The 18648-nt window shown below is 38.2% G+C and overlaps 6 protein-coding genes, 1 long non-coding RNA gene and 1 other non-coding gene across 13 annotated transcripts; 3 read left to right on the forward strand and 5 right to left on the reverse strand.

Annotated features, from left to right (window-relative positions):
- Positions 1 to 130: 130 nt before the first annotated feature.
- On the reverse strand, positions 131 to 3522 carry LOC18993208 (uncharacterized membrane protein At1g16860). Its single transcript, XM_006416706.2, has 5 exons — positions 3224 to 3522; positions 1541 to 2486; positions 1122 to 1277; positions 805 to 1016; positions 131 to 721 (listed from the first exon to the last, which is right to left on the reverse strand). Exons 2-5 carry the CDS (start codon positions 2402 to 2404, stop codon positions 529 to 531), a joined length of 1425 nt encoding a protein of 474 aa, XP_006416769.1. The 5' UTR covers positions 2405 to 2486; positions 3224 to 3522; the 3' UTR covers positions 131 to 528.
- Positions 3523 to 6845: 3323 nt separating this feature from the next.
- On the forward strand, positions 6846 to 7821 carry LOC18993209. The gene is made up of 2 exons (XM_006416707.2): positions 6846 to 7201; positions 7310 to 7821. Exons 1-2 carry the CDS (start codon positions 6954 to 6956, stop codon positions 7530 to 7532), a joined length of 471 nt encoding a protein of 156 aa, XP_006416770.1. The 5' UTR covers positions 6846 to 6953; the 3' UTR covers positions 7533 to 7821.
- A 935-nt stretch (positions 7822 to 8756) lies between these two features.
- LOC18993210 lies at positions 8757 to 10195 on the forward strand. 2 transcript variants are annotated; one of them, XM_006416710.2, is made up of 3 exons: positions 8757 to 9275; positions 9687 to 9807; positions 9924 to 10195. In XM_006416710.2, exons 1-2 carry the CDS (start codon positions 8861 to 8863, stop codon positions 9770 to 9772), a joined length of 501 nt encoding a protein of 166 aa, XP_006416773.1. In that variant the 5' UTR covers positions 8757 to 8860; the 3' UTR covers positions 9773 to 9807; positions 9924 to 10195. The 2 variants fall into 2 exon arrangements, with proteins under 2 accessions (XP_006416773.1, XP_006416772.1); XM_006416709.2 differs by having other exon boundaries at positions 9927 to 10109.
- Positions 10196 to 10556: 361 nt separating this feature from the next.
- Positions 10557 to 12699, reverse strand: LOC18993211 (putative pentatricopeptide repeat-containing protein At1g16830). The gene has a single exon (XM_006416711.2). The coding sequence runs from the start codon at positions 12571 to 12573 to the stop codon at positions 10711 to 10713; it is 1863 nt and encodes a 620-aa protein (XP_006416774.1). The 5' UTR covers positions 12574 to 12699; the 3' UTR covers positions 10557 to 10710.
- A 293-nt stretch (positions 12700 to 12992) lies between these two features.
- On the reverse strand, positions 12993 to 14946 carry LOC18993213 (reticulon-like protein B23). 2 transcript variants are annotated; one of them, XM_006416712.2, is made up of 4 exons: positions 14369 to 14946; positions 13783 to 13924; positions 13492 to 13533; positions 12993 to 13303 (listed from the first exon to the last, which is right to left on the reverse strand). In XM_006416712.2, exons 1-4 carry the CDS (start codon positions 14533 to 14535, stop codon positions 13097 to 13099), a joined length of 558 nt encoding a protein of 185 aa, XP_006416775.2. In that variant the 5' UTR covers positions 14536 to 14946; the 3' UTR covers positions 12993 to 13096. The 2 variants fall into 2 exon arrangements, with proteins under 2 accessions (XP_006416775.2, XP_024008484.1); XM_024152716.1 differs by having other exon boundaries at positions 13020 to 13303; positions 13492 to 13561.
- On the reverse strand, positions 14798 to 14993 carry LOC112084234. The gene has a single exon (XR_002898192.1). It is a non-coding gene; the product is annotated as a U2 spliceosomal RNA (small nuclear RNA).
- Positions 14994 to 15182: 189 nt separating this feature from the next.
- LOC112084102 lies at positions 15183 to 16966 on the forward strand. Of its 2 annotated transcripts, none has more exons than XR_002898073.1 (6): positions 15183 to 15280; positions 15439 to 15562; positions 15920 to 16118; positions 16207 to 16318; positions 16403 to 16442; positions 16613 to 16966. It is a non-coding gene; the product is annotated as an uncharacterized LOC112084102 (long non-coding RNA). The 2 variants fall into 2 exon arrangements; XR_002898072.1 differs by having other exon boundaries at positions 15185 to 15280; positions 16062 to 16118.
- Positions 16967 to 17128: 162 nt separating this feature from the next.
- LOC18993214 (protein FAM32A) lies at positions 17129 to 18444 on the reverse strand. 3 transcript variants are annotated; one of them, XM_006416715.2, is made up of 3 exons: positions 18375 to 18444; positions 17655 to 17812; positions 17129 to 17548 (listed from the first exon to the last, which is right to left on the reverse strand). In XM_006416715.2, the coding sequence occupies exons 2-3, from the start codon at positions 17800 to 17802 to the stop codon at positions 17280 to 17282; spliced, it is 417 nt and encodes a 138-aa protein (XP_006416778.1). In that variant the 5' UTR covers positions 17803 to 17812; positions 18375 to 18444; the 3' UTR covers positions 17129 to 17279. The 3 variants fall into 3 exon arrangements, with proteins under 3 accessions (XP_006416778.1, XP_006416777.1, XP_024008359.1); XM_006416714.2 differs by having other exon boundaries at positions 17655 to 17815; positions 18375 to 18408; XM_024152591.1 differs by lacking the exon at positions 18375 to 18444 and adding an exon at positions 18265 to 18352.
- Between the last annotated feature and the right edge of the window lie 204 nt (positions 18445 to 18648).

The raw sequence follows: 18648 nt of genomic DNA on the forward strand, positions 1-18648 counted from the left end.
CTCACAAATCTGTTAATTGGTGAACTTTTTTTGCAGAATCGCATATTTAGTCGACGACAAGATAGAGTGTGTCACTTTTGTGATCAATAATGGTTAGAAAATAGCATAGAGCATAACATCAATGGAACAATTAGGTTTCAAAAGAACACCAAAGTGAGTTTTGTTTTAACATAACATACACAACACCTTGAGTAAGTACACAAGTTCTATCGAAAAAAGAATTGACTTGAAGAGCTATACAAACCAAAAGGCAAAGAAGATGAAAACAATTAACTCATCTTACGAATATGAAACCACACCCACACCCACCACCATCACCATCATCCTAAACGTAATAACTCGGAGAACAAAAAATATAGATTTAAAGAGAATAATGAAAGAAGACAAAAAAAAAAAAGAAACACTACAACCAAACCAACCACCCACCACCAAACGTACCCACCAGGAATTTTCCAGATTCATGAAAAAATATTTAATGAACCCACACATTGATGATGATGGATGATGATGGATGATGATGATGACGACTTAAACCGGTATTGCATCAACGTTAGATGAATCCTCACATCTCAATACGATTCCTTCAAGGCTTGTTGGGAATGTGCATCTCCTCCATTGCCAACCAGCTGCAAGTGGCTCAGATGACGGCACTATCATTAACACATTGTCGTTTCTCTGCACCACTCCAATCACACTCACAGTGCTTCCTTCTTTTATATACCTGATATTGAAACCCAATGGAAGAGATTCAGGATCGAAGATTAAGTACCTTTAGAATAGTTTATAAGAGTGTTTGTTCATTACCCTTCTTTAAGCCGCATTATTCGATCATCGCTCGATAGATTCTTCTGCCTTAACCACCGAACAAAATCTGGAGATGCTTGCTCGCTTCCGTGCTTGTAATCGATGACAACAGAATCATCTACAAGAGGTGTTACCTTTGCACCGTTTCCGGTTTTGACCAAGGCTCTGAGCCCTGACTGGAAATCCGATATGTAAAAGTCCACCACATGTCTCTGCCACATAAAAATACAACTTTACAAGGAAGTGTTTTGATGGGGTTGAGGAAGATAATATAACATTTCTTCTGTGAATATGAAAAATATTGGGGAATCACTAACCTCTGATGATCTCAGCCCCCATGTGAAGCAACGGTGTGAAGAATTCGCTGGTTTCGAACCCCATCCACGATACTCATATAGGCATGTGGATGTGTACACACATCTGGGAACTCTGTGAAAGGATGACTCAAGCGGCACATTACCACAAGTAACCACCTTCAAATAATAAAAAGAGAATCCAGGTCACAAACATAGCAAACCATGACTATATATGCATTCAATAGCTAATGCCACTCTTCTAAGACATGTTCTTTTACAACTATTTCAACTAAGTAATACTGGTCTGTTACAACTATCTCAGTATGCGTATGCAACTCAATCACATGATCATATACCCGATTTACGTTTCAGCCAAGCAAACATCACATGCAGAAGGAAAACCCACGAATAAGTCAATGAAGGGACCAATGCCTACTTACCCCAGTGACCTTCACGTATTGACCATTTTTGGCAGTTCTAAGGTCAGCATCAGGATAACGAGCAATGAAATCAGTGATACCACGTCTCCCCCAACAAATATTCCAAATAAAAAGCGCAGCAACAACTGTAAACATGATCGCGACAACGATGAGGAGAATTGGATTGTGAACTGCACCAAGAATGAAGCCTCCGGCAAGGAACCCCATGACAAATATAAGAACAACCAACCACAACACAGGCTTTGGGAAGCTCTTCAAGCAGGAAAAGTCATCTTGAGGACCAAGTGTAGTTACTGCCTGGTTGTGGACAACAGAAGACATATGTGTTTTCATCGAGCCAGAAGAGTCTAGAGGACCAGAAACCTTTCTAGGGGCCCCAGATGAATTCAGAGGTCCTGATGTAATAGGCCCAGAGGTTATGAGACCTGTAGCTGGAAGAACAGGGATAGGACCAGAGTTTTGCCGTGTTACGCCACCAGATTGCGGGCCAGATGATTTCTTTAAAGGCTCTCCGTGCTTAGATAAAGGTCCAGAATTCGTTTTCTTCATTGAAACTGACCCAGCAGAAGCTAAAGAACCAGACATACGACCAGCGGCAATAGGAGCGCCTGGACCTGATTGTGCAGTCCCTGCAAATGAGCCCGACCTTGAAGGAGCACCGGATATGGGACCAGACTTCCTTGACTTAGTCCCATCTGTTGGAATATCAAACATCTTCCCCAACTCTCCTGATTTCTTAATATCGCCCCCCGTGTAAGGCATGGCTACTGAGCTCATTGTTGGAGGCCTTTCTTTGGGTTGCTCAGGCCGACCAGACACGAATAGCCCATTGCCGAGCTGGTGAGATGGGTATCTCGAACCCATTTCAGCTACTTGAGAAGAAAACCAGAGTAAGTTGATCAATGAGCACCACAGACACTATGTTGAAACGTAATAGTATCAAATCCTACAGAAACAACACAAGAAGAAGTGAGAGACGACCCCAATGCATTCTGCTTCACATGTTTAACCACATTATAATAACGAAGAAAAGGACATAGTCAGACTGAGATTGTGACGGAGGAAACAATGGGAGATACCAGTATACCACAATCAAAAACACAAAAGAAACAGCTTCAAAGACCTATGCCGACAAGCTAGCCGCCAGAACGTGAGTTAATCAGAAAACCAGAATAGCCATTTGTACACCATCGTTAAAACTTAAAGTGGATCACTTAAAATACAATAGGCTCAGATCTCTAAGTAGAAACCAGCGATTTTTCCGTGAAATTTTAAAAAAAAGTTTCTCCGGATCGTCTACTCTAGTCTTTAGACAGAAAATCAGTAGAAAAAATCAACCATAAATCAAAAGCCCAGGAAGCCAAATCATAGAGAGCCTTAAAGAGCAATTCCATATACTCCCAGAAGATCGGTGGACTTTGTCATCGGAAAACTCAACAACATTTCGCATATTCATTCTCTCAGATTTCGAATTCGAAGAGTAAAACATCCAAAATCAGTAATAGCAGAATAATCGGAAATCTAAATCCCCAAAATAGCCCTAGCAATGCAGAAGAAATTGGTAAGGGAGAAAACAGAAAAAAGGAAAAAATGGATAAACCCCAAAAATGAAAACACGATCGCATAAGAAAAAAACCGAATCTAGTAAGGAAAATGACTAGAGACGATGGGGTCAATTCGCACCTGAGAGAGTGTAAGTTTCCGAGAAAATGTAGCTTCGCGCGGATAAATCTATCAGGAAAAGTAGTTGCTATTCTGGGAGTGACAGTAGAAGACGAAACGGCAGCAATACTGAGGGAGCTGAGATCCCATATCCGTGAGAGCTCTCTTCTCCGTCGTGTGGATCTCGATCTCGATCTCTCTTTGAGCCGCAGCAACTGATGAGTTGTCCAAGTCTCTCTCTCTCCTCTCTTTCTCTCCCTCTCTCTCTCTAAAAGGGCTAAGTTTTTTTATTGTCCACCAAACTGAGAAGGAAGAAGAAACACTCTGTTCCTTTTTTTTTTTACAAAAGAGCACAACCAAAAAAAATGGAAATAGTAAGAAGATTTAAATTCGAAAATAATGTTTTCAATGTCGACACTACAAAACTGTATTTTATAATCATTTAAAAGATTTAAGGGTTTAATCATTACATAGAAATACGTTACATGTCCATGTATCTTCTTCTTTCCACCTAATCCTTGTCCAATTCGTTGGTCTTTCTATTCTAAAATCTACATAATACAATTTCTTTTATAGCAACGTTCTTGCTAACTTTATTAAAACCAACAAACACAAAACGTTCTTGCTAACTCAGGGCACAAGCCAAATTTTTTGTTATGTTTATGTAATTATGTTACTATAGAAAGAATATTATTATGATTTATAATCTTTTGTCCAATTTTTCAATCAGAAAAGTATATGCAGTTTTCTTATTAAATAAAGACACATCCTAGCTCTGTTTGAGCCTGTTCTGCAGTGTTTTCATTTGGTTTTCTTTGTTTCACTTCAATTTGGTGATTGAATTTGTCAATGTTTCGTTTTCGTTGTTAAGTCGGCCAATAATTTTTGTTCCCTCGCGCCTGACGTGTTATTGGTTAGTTTTTATTTTGTCGATTTGGTTAATTATTGGAAGTCTTTCTTTCAAGCAAAGTAAAATTCGAAATAATGATTGGTCACAATCGACTGGTTAGTAGATCTATTACCCCTTAATCAAGCATATGTACCTTATAATTTCTTTTAACCAACACTTAATTATTTCGGTTTACATCACCTATATAAAATTTTGATCAGCATTTTATTATATAAAAATTTATGAGCATTTTTCCGGAACATGTGATTTCATTCATCAGTATGCATTATGCAAAACCTTAACGCGCGAAAGACACGTAATAGCTAATAATGTAACTCATTTATAATGATTGAAGCAATACGATACATACATTAAAGATCGATATTTTTTTATTGCGAAATAACCTAAGAAAAGGTTTAGTACAATTTTGAGCCTGGCTCATAAATATAATTTAGAAATTGCTCGAAATATATATTTTTTAAAAAAAATAAACGTGGTTACTTGTCTTGACGCTGTAGAATGTACTCAATGTAGTCGTTTAACAATTTTTATTTCATCACCAAAACTTAAAAATGGCAAACCAATTATTTTTCTGAGGATTTAATTTATAGTTTAAACTCGTCTTGGGCATAAAATCAGAACTGAGACCCGAACCGGAACCGACCCGAAATAATCGGTTCGGTTCGGTTTCGGATTTGAGATTAATACCTATTGGATCCTGGTTTGAAGATCCATGGCTATCGGGTCGGTTCCGGTTCTTACCTGATAACCGAATATCCGAACCAAATATCCGAAACATAATTTTGATGGATTTTCTCGATTTTTAATGGGTTTTAATTTGTGGGAAATTTGGGGGCTTTACCAAATTAAAAAGAAATAAAGGGAGTGGGCTTTAATTGAAACCAAACCCAATATCCAAAATTGGAAAAAAAAAAAAATATATAACAAAAGCTTAAAAAATTTCTAAACCCAAAAAGATAAAGAAATCGACTAAATTGAGAAAACCTAATCTCTCTCATCTCTAAACACGACCCGATCCACTGATTCACCAAGCTGGAATCTGCAAATCCGAACAGCCGACGCGTGTCGCCGGCTCCACCGTCTTTTGCATCCATAAACCAGCCAGAGGTAAGTATCTTCCTCTTCTCTTATTGTAATTCCCAAATCGAATTTAGGGTTTTAAAAAAAAATGAAATCGGTTTGGGGTTTAGGGTTATCATGATGAAATGAGTTCATTTCATCATCTTTTTTTACGTTTACACTATGAAATTGTCAACCTATACTTGAAAATCGTTTGAATCATGATGAAATCGATTTAGGTTTTTTTTTAAAAAATGAAATCGATTTGGGGATTTGGGTTTTTGGTTGTGAAAATATGAAATTGAGTTCATTTAATCATCTATTTCGACGTCTATACTACGAATTTCTCATCACTCTTCTCGAAATTGGATTTAGGGTTTTAAAAAAAAAAATGAAATCGATTTGGGGATTAGGATTTTTGGTTGCGAAAATATCAAATTGAGTTCATGTAATCATCTATTTGGACGTTTATACTATGAATTTGTCATCTCTCTTGGAAATCGGATTTAGGGTTTTTAAAAAAAAATGAAATCGATTTGGGGATTTAAGGTTTTCGGTGCAAAAATATGAAACTGATTTGGGGATTAGTCTTTTCTTTACCTTTATTTAACAAATAGAGTTCATTTACCTTTGTTTTTTTTTGTGTTTGTGTTAAATTTTTTTCTTAACAAATCGTTTCATGTTTTTCTTTTTTTACAGGGTTTAGGAGTCGCAGGTCATCTTTCAGGAGTTGCATCTCTCGCTTCTACTCTTCTATGTCTGTTTCCATTTTTCATTGAGTCTGAATTTAGACAATGTTATTGATTCAACACTTCTAATCTTCAGAACTTGTTTTTAGTTTGGTTATTGATTCGGCACTTGTTCTTGTATGAACTTGGTTTAAGATGATGCAGAACTTATTTTTATTTATGTATGAACTTCTCTTTTAAGTTTGGAACTTGTTATGAAAAATATGAACTTAGATGATTCGGTTTTTTTTTGTGATTTCGGATACAATTTTGCTGATTTCGGGTATTTTACCCGGTTTAGGAATCGAAAATTTAAAGAACCAAAATTTTCGGGTAATTTACGGTTCTAAACTTTAATATCCGAACCGATCTGAAACCGACAGGTACCGAACCGGAACCGAACCGAAATTATTTTGGTACCTATTTGGTTCAAACCTTGAAAACCGAAATACCCGAAACATTTCGGATCCGATCCGGAACCGAACCGGATACCCGAAAACCCAGGGCGAGTTTAAACAATCAACACGGTATAAAAATATCTCCTAAGTATGTTTTTTCTTTTGTCGATCTCCTACGATGTTAAACAAGTACATATAGATATAAGAACACGAGTCTTCTATTTTCGAATGAAAAAAATAAATAAATACCAGTTGTTTATCATACGAATTCTTACGGATGTAATAATACGACGGAGTAGGAGATCAATTCGATCGGGTAAAAACCGACTGTTTCGGTTAACTGATATACCGGTGCGGTCTGACTCTCCGACATGAAAGAAAAAACGTAATAATCTGAAAGTGTAAAACACCACTTGTCCGCGTCTCAATGTTCCAATGAGCCACCTCCTTTACGTTCGTCATTCTTGTCGTTATCTGATACACGAGTTAGACACGTGTGATGTGTCCCCACCACCTCTTACTTGCCGACTCAACTGATGTAATATTTTGTGTTCCACAAGTTTGATCCCTTCCTAGTTCCTACTCTTTACCGCATTATTTAAAAGCAGAGAGAGAGAAAACAGAAAGTCACCAAAACGAAAGATATTATTATAACCATGGCCGGAAAATTAAAGTCTGTGCAAGTTTTTCACCTGCTATGCGTATTTTCCGTCGTATTATTCCTCTTCGTATTCTCAGCGAGTGTTAATTCCAGTGACGTTGATTATCAGAGAGCGGTGCCGCCAGAAGATAAAACGACGACGGTTTTGCTATCTAAAATAAAACAGTCCGGTAACAGTTACTGGGCGAAACTCAAAGAGACTTTAGGTCGTGGACACTCCCGCTTATTTCCTCCAAACATAGAGTAAGTAGATCCTCGATCATTTGAGTTTATCAGCTTGGTCGGATTTTTGTTTCATGTTTTGTTTTGCTATTAACTCTCTCTGTCTCTCTTTTGGTTGCCTTTGTGTAGTTTTAGGGGAAAAGATGATGCGTCGATGGGAGCAGGAGAAAAGATGAAAGAGGCGGTCACAAGGAGCTTCGAGAATAGTAAAGATACGGTGGAGGGAGCTGCCAGATCAGCGGCGGAGGTGGCATGTGATGCGGCGGAATCGGTGAAAGAAAAAGTGAAGAGAAGCGTTTCCGGCAGAGACACGACGACGCAGCAGAAGTCAGAGGGTACTGAGGAACTTTGAATACGTCGTCGTTTAGCTCAATGGTGTGTTTATTCGATTTGGTATCTAAACGACACAGTTTTCGGAGGAGAATCGCCACGTCTCATGCTTGTTTGATTTTCTTTTGTCGGCCGACTGAAGTATCACATGCTTTTTCTATGTACAACGACCACGTCACATGTCTCATTGCTGTTCTTTGCGGATATATAAATATATTTTAGATTCTACTTTTCTTTCTTTCTTTTTTTTTTTGGTTAAATACTTTCTTTTCTTCAGCAAGTTAATGGAAATAAAAATTAAAAAGGATTTTATAGTGTCATTTTTTTTGTATCAGTTTTAAGATCTTATAATCAAAATAATTACAGAGTTGTGGTTCTGCCTAAATCATTGACCCAAATAGCTTTCTTTTTTGCTTTCCTGTTTTTTTTTGCCAATAAGCACAAATATCTTCCTTGCGAAAAAAAAGCACAAATATCTTCCTTTTTTTTGGCGTGCACAAAATATCTATTTTTGTCTTAGCCAAAATATCCCATCTATAACTATAATAAAAGGTGGAAATGACTAATTATATATATATATAATTGAATTAGAATGACCAACGAGTCCTATTTTATGAGATGCGGGACAGCGATACAAAACCGCATTGTAATTAACATGACATATTGACATATTGAAACGATCTTCTATATCAAAATCAAAATATTATACTTTTGAATCTTCTAGTCACAAAAAGATGAAATTAGATATCATGCAAATATAATTAAAATGCTAAATTTGGATTCCAATGTTTTTTTTTTTCATCTTTGGGAGTACACCACTAAGGTAAGGTGTTAGACAAATTGGAATAAGAACGAACTGTAAAAGGAAAAATAAATAAACATTAGCCAACAGAACCTGACTCCCTTTAGGGGTGAACGATATCGATATGTTCTATAATCAAAAGTAATGATTTTTCTCACCAAGTTAATTTCGTACGTCGAATTATTCAATTCCACTTTTTTAAAAAGAACAATCGGTAACACTTAAACTCGATTGAATTTCGTCTAAAAATGATACGCCCCTAGGATAAAATCTAACAATGGGCTTCCTATTTCCGTGCCCTGGTTCCCATTTTAATAAGACAGCTATTTCGTCGCAGACAATAAGAAGTCGGCTGAAAGTACACACAAAACAAAATAATTCGTGAATATTTAACAATTATTGTAGGCAAACCTAAATATCCCAACAAACAAAAAAATTACGATAAAAGGGAAAAAATGCTCTTATCCATTTATCCCGAAACCCAACTCGTCTTATCTTAATTACCGCGTTGATCAGAAACCGTCGTCGTCGTCTCTTTATCTCTCTAGATGGCTCGTTCCCTCTCTCTCTCACTTTCTCTCTCTAAAGGCCGCTTCACCGCAGCTGCAGCCTCTCTCCTCCCTTCATCAAACCTCGTATCCTTCCGATCTCAATCCTCCGATCGTCGGGCTAGCCACGTCGGCGATCTTTACGAAATCGACACCGCCGCCTCTCAATCGCCGTCGGATCCTTTGATCCAGAAGCTCGAGGACGCCGTTCACCGGATATTTGTCCGCCGATCAGCACCTGATTGGCTCCCGTTTGTTCCCGGTGCGTCGTATTGGGTCCCGCCTCCTGGATCTGGATCTCAGTCTCATGGGGTCGCACAGCTCGTCGCGAAGCTGGCCAATCCGTTAACCACCGAGGAATCTCTCTCCACCAATTCCTCTCACGGATGGCCTTCCTCTGATTATTTCCTTAAAGGTTTGTATTTGTTTGATCGTACCCTCGTTTTTGGTTGGGTTGTGATGGAAAATGCGATTGTTGTGGTTATTTTGCGACTTATCCGTAGAGAGATCCCATAGTGATTTAATTTTTTTTTTCGGAATCTTTAAATCGGCTAAACTTTTCAATCATCCTTAGCTAGCTACCCACTAAATTGGTATTTGAATTTGATATAGTTTTAAAAAGGAGATTGAATCGAAAGAGCATTCAGGTGATTAATCTAGTGGCAGAAATTCTAGAAAACTTGACATTTTGGTTTCAGATGATTAATCGAAAGAGAATCTTATAGGCGAAAGCGTTGTGGTGGACCAGAACATAGATTCATTTGTAGTTGTGTGGTTTGAGAAATGTGTCCCTGTTCTAATTGACATATTATTTTTTGGTCCGTAGGTTTAGGTGCACAACCTCAATTGATGAAGACAGAGACCGAGACGACTTCAAATACTGAGTCTCACTCCGAGGATGAGGAAGTGTAAAACCGCACTAGTCGTCGAATCAACCGGCGTTTGGGGTGAGTTGTTTACCTTTCATGACCTTTATTGGATGATCACATTCACTTGTATACATATGAAATCCTTAAAGAATCGGAAGTTCTTATGTGTTTGTTGGTTTTTTTTTGTGTGATAGAAGAGAGGTTGACGTTAGCAGGCCCTTTTGGATCTGTAGATTGTCAAGGACACAAGATGGGACAATACTGACGACAGAACCGAGTGCAAAGACGCCATATAGACGACCAGGTTTCTCGTGACACAAAAAAAGAAAAAAAAAAAAAAAGACGAGCAGGTTTCTTTACTAATCCCAAAATGTGTAAAATTCGAATAAGAGTAGTTGTTTTAGGCTTGGAGCAATTCCCTCTTGTTTAATGTAATCGTCACGTTTTTAAAAAGCTCTTGTATATATATTTCTGTGTCTTTGCTCTTTCAATTATTTAACATGTTTATCTAAATATCTAATATATGTAGCAGCAATATAGGTACAGTTTCTAGGCTACGGAATGAAATGACTCTATTGAATGAAAACGATGAGTGAATCAACTGGAATACAGTCGACAAAACAATTACAAACTCACTAGCTATCGAAACTTTATATCATGCATTTCCCTAAATTCAGTTTCAACAGAACCAGCGTATCTCTTGGACTAGAAAAAGACTGGAACTGGACCACCATTGCAATATTTTGTTGTTGTTATATAAGCTATTTTTTTTTTCTTAAAAGACATGCCTATATCTGCATGTATAAGAAAGTGTTTTCTTGTGCAAATTACATGTTATACCAATACCAGTTTCTATACTACTGCTACAATACAAATCAAATACACCAAGCTAAACAAATATATGAAATTAGATATTTCACTTCTATAATACATAAAAGAATTACAGCGCCAATGTATACAATTACACGGTTTGGACAAAAATCAGCCAGCAGAAACAGCTAACTCATCGCATGAATCAGAAACATCAAAAACGTTCTCCTTCCATTTCTCAAAAACCGATCTAAATTCAGAGAGATCTCTGCGATACGGAGACAAGAGATAAACCACCTTAAACTTAGTATTAGGATCCAACTCGACTCCCTCCTCAATGCATTCCCACAGAATCTTTTTCAACTTATCTCTGTCTTTCTCCTCGCACAAACCAGATATAATAGTCCTATAAGTCCGACGATTCGGCATAACCCCATCTTCTTTCATTTTGGACAAGAAAGAACAAGCTTCATCGATCCTTTTGGCACGCACAAGTCCCTTTATTGCTACTGTATACGACACAACATCTAACGGATATCTCTCCAAGATGCATCGGTTAAACAAACGAATCGCGATACTGTATTTACCAACCTCTACAAGACCGTCGATTATAGCAGTATGAAAATGAGCATCGACACGGATGTTCCTTCTGATTATATTTTCGTACATATTAACGGCGTCGCGAGCTGACGCACCTCCTAGACAAAGCGCAGTGAGAAATCCAGTATATGTATAACAATCCAAAGCCAAATCTTTGTTAGACATGATGCAGAAGACTTTCAACGCGTACGACATGTGACCAAACTTGGAGAAACAGTTTATGAGCGAGTTTCCAGTTACTAAATCTAGTTCCGTTCCTATACTATCGGCGATCTTAGGAAGAAGATCGAACTCCCTAGACAAACATAGACTAGACACCATTGAAGCAAAAGTGTAACGATCAGCCACAAGTTTCCTTTTTTTCAAACTGGTGAAAACGTTACGAGCTTCTTCGAATCTTCCGAGTCTTGTGAATGTGTGTATCATCACATTGCAAAGAACAATATCTGGAGCTAAGCCTTTAGATTGTACTGTACTTAGCACACTAAACGCTTCGTCAACCATTCCAAAATCCATAAACCCTTTGATCAAACTGGTATACGTCACGAGATTCGGGGAGCAACAGCCGGTCTGAATCATCTTGTTGAACAAATCAACCGCCTTTTGTAGCTCTCCTGAACGAATAAACCCACTAACCAACATGCTCCAGACATGAACAGACACAGAGATTCCACTACAAATCATCAATCCAACCACTTGAAACCCTTGACCGACGCAGCCTGTTCTACAAAACACTCCAAGAACCTGCCCAAATCTCTCGCTGTTGGGATAAAAACCTTGTGTAATCATCATCTTCAAAACTATCTTAACCTTAACCAAATCCCTACTTCTGCACAAATGACTCAACGCAATGTCGAAACTAAAGAAGTTCCGAACACGGATTCCTTGGAAAACTTCCATGGCTCGATCAACGAGATTGTTTTTGAAAAGAACATCCATCATCATATTCATGGCACGAGTATTAGGCACATATCCAAAACTATTCATGCCTTTATAAACCTCGATAGCCTTATCATATATATGACCACGCCAAAAGATTTCGAGCAATAGCAATAAAACTCGAGGCTTTATTGCACAACCGGATAGTCTCAATCCCTCTATGATTCCATCAATGCTCTTGTATTGCCGAGCTAGTTTCTCTACAACACCAACCATATGCTCAAAAGCTCGATCATCGTGGAAGTAATTGTTCTGCCTCGCGCACCAGAAGAAGAAATTCAGAGTTTTTAGATCGGAAGGGGATTCTCGTAAACGAGAATACACATCATCGTGGGTAAGTGGTCTCGGAGCAGCTCGACGAGGGCCAGCGGTATTTTCTCGAGAAAACTCACTGATTTCCTTTACTTTCGGTGAGAAGTGAGTGTGAATCGAAGAGAAACTGAGTGTGTTAATGATTTTCCTCCTCTGCTTTACCCAGTTGCATCTCCATAGCATCTTACCCTCCACGCTGAGATGCGAACCATGAAACAAATTCTTTGAGAAATTGACTACTCTCTGAGAAACCAAATTTAGATCTTGAAAGAGAAGCGCCGGGAAAGTCACCGTGAATCAGGAAGCGGCCAAGGGTTTTGGTTGGGTAGGAATAAGTGACGAGGAACTAAACCCAGCTTGTGACGGAGCTGCGAAGGCTGGTAAGGGTTGACTAAACCGGACTCGGTTCGGTAATTTTGGAAACTGATGCACTCCGGTTTTGCGAATTTACTGAAGGTTTTATACTTATCTCGTAATTAGCTAGCTACAGTCCATGGATAATCATTTTCTTACAACTTACAAGAGAATCCATCAGGTCACATTAACAATATGAATTTATCATCTATATTAAACGCTATATTGCATCATTTTGCCTAGGACCATAATCAGTAAAATTTGACTATCTTTGATTATGGTAAATGAAAAAATATACATTTCGAACCACGCAATTTACGAGTGATGTGTATAGAAATGTAACTATCCAAAGCTATATGAACATGTGAAGGTTGGACAGAATAAAAAAAGAGAAAGAAGAAAACAATTTTAGACAGATTGTGATTTGTGAGTGAGACGGAAGATCACAACTCCTAAGGTGCTCCTCGTTCCAAAATCTCTCGGTTTGTTCGTTTCGATACAGAGTTTCCGGTAGCCTGAGTATTCTGACAGAGCATGTAGAGACAGAACAAACAGAGTCCTGTTTCAGACAGAAGAAACAACTGTCAGAAACAAGTATTACAGATTACTTTACATACACTAGATACGAGAAAGAAGAAGAGTCTCCAAAAAGTATGTCCAAAGCATCAGGCGTTTCGCTTCTTTTCCTTCATCTTTATCAGATGCTACAACACTGTCTTAACATTTTGGGACCCGTATATGGCCTACCTGCGTAAGCAATGGTGACACCAGATATGATTCGTCCAAGAGCTGCCAAGAAGTAAAGACAGATCAGGACCTGAAAGAATGAAACATCAGAAGATAACACAAATTTAATTTACAGTATTTACAGATGGAGACCATTTACAGCTTAGTCAATGGTCTTAAACATCCTGGTCTTCATCTGTAAATGCTCGAATTTAGTTTTTGACTTTTGCGATTCAGGCACTCGGATAAACAGGTGATCTGAGAGAAGTATCTCTTCTAATATAATAACCTAGGAGACCAGACTGAGCTTACCTTTACAAATAGCCTCTTGTCATGACCCGTTGCTGCAACTCGCAAAACGGATTCAGCTGCTCCAACAGTATTAGCTAAGCGTGCAACGATGTTACTGGCTGTATCCTGTGATATTTGCCATTCTAATGGATCCACAGGCACCCTTCACACAGAAAAAAATGTGAATTTGTAGATCATCTGAATGCAAGAATCTTTCAAACAGTGCACAGTGATCATCAAATCAATAACACTTTTAGCAAATCAAACAAAAAAAGAACCCTTTTCGTGTGGTGAACACGAAGGAAGTGGGCATTGCAAAAAGAAAGAAACTTTAACATCCACACGACTATTAAGACAGAAAAAGCAAAGTCAATTTGACAGATCAAGCAGCCAACAAAACTAAACTTGAAAATCCAGACGATAATGTGAAACTAAAGACCGCAAAGCACACTTAAATTGAACAGATCAAGCAGCCAAAACAAAGAATTTCAAAATTGTCGGCCCCGATCGGCAAATCAGGGACCGGAGACAAACAAATCCTGATAGTCGAAACAGCAAAAAACTGCAGCAAAACCGGAAACTTTAGGGCGAAATGAGAGAATCTTACGAGACATTGAGTTGACGAAAAAGAAGACCGAGAATGGCGAGGGAGGATAGTAGAACGAGGAGAACATCGGAAAAGAGGGAGAGAAGAGTCGCGTTTCGATTAGCGCAATGGTGATACACAAGCGTCCCGCTTATCAGCAATCCTATCGCCTTCCCCATTTCCCCCATCTCTTCTTCTCTCAGAATTTACCGGGAATATTTTTGTTCCGACGATCATTCTTAGAAACCGATGAAACACCTACCAGCTTCGGTTTGGGTTCCAATTTACTTAGTCGACTTTGGTTCAGACTCGATTTTGACTTGGGTTAATAGATAACCCGTTATATTCAACAATGGTTCAGTTTGATTCTATTTTGCAACCAAGCGAAAGTAAATCATCAATATCGGTTTTAACTCAGAACCGGCAATTTCGAAAGTTTTCACTTCGTTGGTGGGATGAACCGGGCCTGTGCAGTAGTGCAACACACAGGCGATTCGCGAAAGCCCAGATAGCAAGCTATCTTGATGGGCCTTCTCCCTACAAAAATAGAGTTAATATCACATGGGCCGTGGCAACCATATATCAGATATTAAACTGATAAGAACAGATACTACACTTATCTTAGCCAAAAGGCCGAGAAAGGTATGATTTGGAATGAGGATCGAACGCGGCTTTTATATCAATTGTTTAAGAATTAGCCAATCTTCGATTAGCGATGTGGGACCAAAAACAAACTCGACACATTCACCGCCTAACTTTTTTTTTTTACCGCACGTGTTGCACGTGACCGATGTACGAGTGTAGGATATGGAAACGAATTACAAGATCATGACCCGACTCTGCAAAAGTTTTAGATCTTCTACAACTCTTGTCATTCGTACGTGCATCCTCTGGCTTTCAGTCGTGCCCACTCTTCTTCGTCTTGGTTCACTGGTCTGGTCACGATCTCTCTCTGTTTCTATGTTTCTGTTTTTTTCTTTATATAAATAATTGAACAAGTAGTTGAACTGTTCATCGCTTTCTATAATACTGTATATTCGAGCGTTTGACGATTTCTTATCTGCTGTTTGGTTGGGATCTCGGTATTTCAGGAGTTGGATTTTTGTTACATTTTCTAATCGGATTTGAGTCTTCGTCAAGCCAAAATGCCGGCGTTTTAAATTCACTACCTTTGAGGATTCGGAGAAGGAGAGCGAGTATGGTTACGTTCGCAAGGTTTGGTTTGTTCTTCCTCTATCTATTTGTTTCGATGATGGATACATCTGCGCGGTAATTTTGACAAGAATAAACTTGTTTTTGTATGACTGAATTTGTTGATTCTGCCACTCGTTCGGGAATTTTTATGGTGAAGGCAGTTTCTTACTTTCTTTCGAAATCAGATTGCTATTACATTACATACTATCAAAATGTAGGTTTCAGGTCCTGTTGTTGTGGCTGATGCTATGGCTGTTCTCTTCTTTTGTTTCTTGCTATAACCTTTTTTCTAGTATTCTCCTCTAATCCTACATTTAGAGTGTTGTCTATAGACATAGGATCCCTTCATTGATATTTGGATACTTTATTTTTAATCAGTCTACGAAGAAACTGCTGGATTGACGGTTAATGATCCTGTTCTTCGAACACACAAGCTTTGTAGTGTCTTCATGTTGGCTATTTTAGCTTGAGATGGTGTCTCGGTTGCAGCTAAATTTTACATTTCTGCTTGGATTTACAGCCACTATCAGTGGAGCTTGGTCCAGGAATATTAGGAAATATCTTTGATGGAATTCAGGTTCAGTTGGAGTATTTAGAAAATTAGATTGAATACTTAGAGATTCTATTTTCTCAGTATTGCTAAATTCATTTTGTTAATATCACAGAGGCCTTTGAAGACTATTGCAAAGCGATCTGGTGATGTATACATCCCTCGTGGGGTGTCTGTTCCAGCTCTTGACAAAGATTGTCCTTGGGAGTTCCAGCCTAATAAATTCGGTATGGTGTTTACTGGACATAATTCTTGATTGAGGTCTAACTTTCTTTGTAACTTGATGCTAAACTGAACTCGATTGGTTGCAGGCGAGGGCGACACTATATAACTGGTGGTGACTTGTATGCTGTAAGTTTGCTCAATGCTTCCATTATCTTGTCTTCGCAAGCGATTACATTTTACATTTGCCTTTCCCATATGTTTTCACATTACTCTGCAATGTAGTTGGAATGTAGGTTGGTTTAGCAAATAAATCTATAGATCTAAACTTGAAAGTTTTGGTTATTTGAACTACACAGGTCTCAGAAGTTTGAAGATCCAGCTGAGGGTGAAGATACACTTGTAGCCAAATTCAAGAAACTGTATGACGACTTGACTTCTGGATTCCGAGCCTTGGAGGATGAAACTCGATAAGCAAGCAGTTTCCGGAGATCGAAAGTATTCGAGCCATCATCACAATGGAATTGATATTGGGTCGATGAATTTAGGTTTTGAGCCAAAAACACTACAGTATGTTATGTTGCCTCTGTAGACTGTAGTATAATTGATCTCTCTTTCTCTCTTTATTAATTCATTTCTTTTTTGGCACAGACGAAAAGATATATAGATTTGTGTACTCAAATACTCAATAAGAGATACCCTCGAGACTCAACCTTACGTATACTAATGTCTTTGCAGATATCATTAATTTGCGTTTATATTTTGAAAAAAAAAATGAATTTTCACTGGGTTTAGTCCAAGTTTTGATGCTTACCCATGATATGATGCTCACGACAAATAATTTACAAATTGAAAAATGCAGAAGATATAATTTATAAGCCTAGAAAATGTGTCTTTGGCATTAGAGAGTGGAGATCACACAATTGAAAAGTTATAGGAAGATAACAGGAATCCAAAAACAGTGTTATTTAACAAAGCTAAATTGATAAGCAGAGTATCATCAAACAAAGCCAGCGACGAATAATATTAACCAGGTCCGACTTTAGGGATATCGTAGTGCTCACTCATGTTAGCCAGATACTGATTGAAATCCTCAATCCTGTTACGATGAGACTTGTTTGCTTCCTTGGCTAGTTTCTGCACATCCAGTCTCTGTTTCTGCTCTATGTACCGTCTTTCTGCAGGCGTTAAATGATCATCATCGTGCTGCACTTTCGCATCCTCGCTCGCTTTTTCACTCCTACCCGCTTCTTCTTCTCCTTCAGACAATTTACCCAATGCTTCTGCGTTTTCTCCTATAACCGATAAACAAACATATCAATTTTCTTCTGTCCATGAATGTTAAAAACCAGCTTAGTCAATGGTTATGATACTTTTGAGGAATGGAGCGGTCATGTCTACCTTCTATGAGTTCGTGTTCAGTAACTTTAAGAGCTAGTTCTTCTTGTTTCTTCTGTTTCTTCTTCTTCTTTACTCCACCTGCCTTCACATCTAAAGCCTTCCCTTTTAGCTTTAGCTTCCCACCAATAACATTGTCATAAGCCGACATCTCTTGGCTACTACTAAGAACACAATACCACGCCACATAAATTCAGAAATGCAACTGCAAACTGGAAACAATTGAGTTCAAGACTGAAATTTTTTCATTGATGGGGTAAAGAGACAGACTTTGAGGCACATTGTTCAGTAAGAACACAATACCACAAAACACAAGTTTAGATTTTACAAACTGGAAGCCAAAAACTACCCACTTAGCAAACGGAGAGGTGAATCATTAGAAAACATAATCAAGATTCATATTACAAGGTTCCAAGATCTCTCCGTCAACAAGCTCAAATTAACAGACATCAACGATTAATTGGCTAACCCTTTCCTTGGTTTCCCGTGAATCAAGCAGAGATCCTAGAACTAGGCTTCAAACACAATCCTAGCTTATCAATCAAACAAGTAAAGAGCCATTAAACAACCCAGATGTTTCGCAAAGGAGCCATAGTAGATCTATAGTGTATACCCTAACAATCAACAGAGAACCCATAGCTGCGAAAAACAACAGAATCCAGAGTCACAAAAATCGAAGCAGAAGCATGAGCTAAAACTCAAAACCCTAATCAAATCAATCACCTGAAATCGAAAGAGGAGCAGAGCGTGAGAACGAGAAAAAGTGGAGATTTTTAATTTTTCTAATTTTAAAAAAGAGAAGTAAATGTTTTTTCTATTATATTTTCTGCGCAAATCATCCAGTCGGTGGGTTTCCCGCCCCTATGAAACCCAATTCATTAAAGGCCCAATATGATTTGTTTTCCGACCAAATAAATGACAAAAACGTTGTCGTGTAGTTCTTTTTCTACGCTCGCTTTTTTAATTTCCCTCTAGGAAAAAAAGAAGAAACAAAAAT

The sequence above is a fragment of the Eutrema salsugineum genome, unplaced genomic scaffold (assembly GCF_000478725.1).
Source record: "Eutrema salsugineum unplaced genomic scaffold, Eutsalg1_0 scaffold_5, whole genome shotgun sequence".
Taxonomy (NCBI): Eukaryota; Viridiplantae; Streptophyta; class Magnoliopsida; order Brassicales; family Brassicaceae; genus Eutrema; species Eutrema salsugineum.

Excerpts from the sequence above, each read along its gene's own strand:
- LOC18993208 (XM_006416706.2), bottom strand. The coding sequence starts at position 2,404 with ATGGGTTCGAGATACCCATCTCACCAGCTCGGCAATGGGCTATTCGTG. Across the intron at positions 1,278-1,540 it reads AATACGTGAAGGTCACTGGG|GTGGTTACTTGTGGTAATGT; the intron begins GTAAGTAGGCAT and ends TATTATTTGAAG. Across the intron at positions 1,017-1,121 it reads GGGGGCTGAGATCATCAGAG|AGACATGTGGTGGACTTTTA; the intron begins GTTAGTGATTCC and ends TTTATGTGGCAG.
- LOC18993209 (XM_006416707.2), top strand. The coding sequence starts at position 6,954 with ATGGCCGGAAAATTAAAGTCTGTGCAAGTTTTTCACCTGCTATGCGTA. Across the intron at positions 7,202-7,309 it reads TTATTTCCTCCAAACATAGA|TTTTAGGGGAAAAGATGATG; the intron begins GTAAGTAGATCC and ends GCCTTTGTGTAG.
- LOC18993210 (XM_006416710.2), top strand. The coding sequence starts at position 8,861 with ATGGCTCGTTCCCTCTCTCTCTCACTTTCTCTCTCTAAAGGCCGCTTC. Across the intron at positions 9,276-9,686 it reads CTCTGATTATTTCCTTAAAG|GTTTAGGTGCACAACCTCAA; the intron begins GTTTGTATTTGT and ends TTTGGTCCGTAG.
- LOC18993211 (XM_006416711.2), bottom strand. The coding sequence starts at position 12,573 with ATGCTATGGAGATGCAACTGGGTAAAGCAGAGGAGGAAAATCATTAAC.
- LOC18993213 (XM_006416712.2), bottom strand. The coding sequence starts at position 14,535 with ATGGGGGAAATGGGGAAGGCGATAGGATTGCTGATAAGCGGGACGCTT. Across the intron at positions 13,925-14,368 it reads TTTCGTCAACTCAATGTCTC|GGTGCCTGTGGATCCATTAG; the intron begins GTAAGATTCTCT and ends TTCTGTGTGAAG. Across the intron at positions 13,304-13,491 it reads TGTCACCATTGCTTACGCAG|GACTCTGTTTGTTCTGTCTC; the intron begins GTAGGCCATATA and ends TGTCTGAAACAG.
- LOC18993214 (XM_006416715.2), bottom strand. The coding sequence starts at position 17,802 with ATGTCGGCTTATGACAATGTTATTGGTGGGAAGCTAAAGCTAAAAGGG. Across the intron at positions 17,549-17,654 it reads TGAACACGAACTCATAGAAG|GAGAAAACGCAGAAGCATTG; the intron begins GTAGACATGACC and ends TATCGGTTATAG.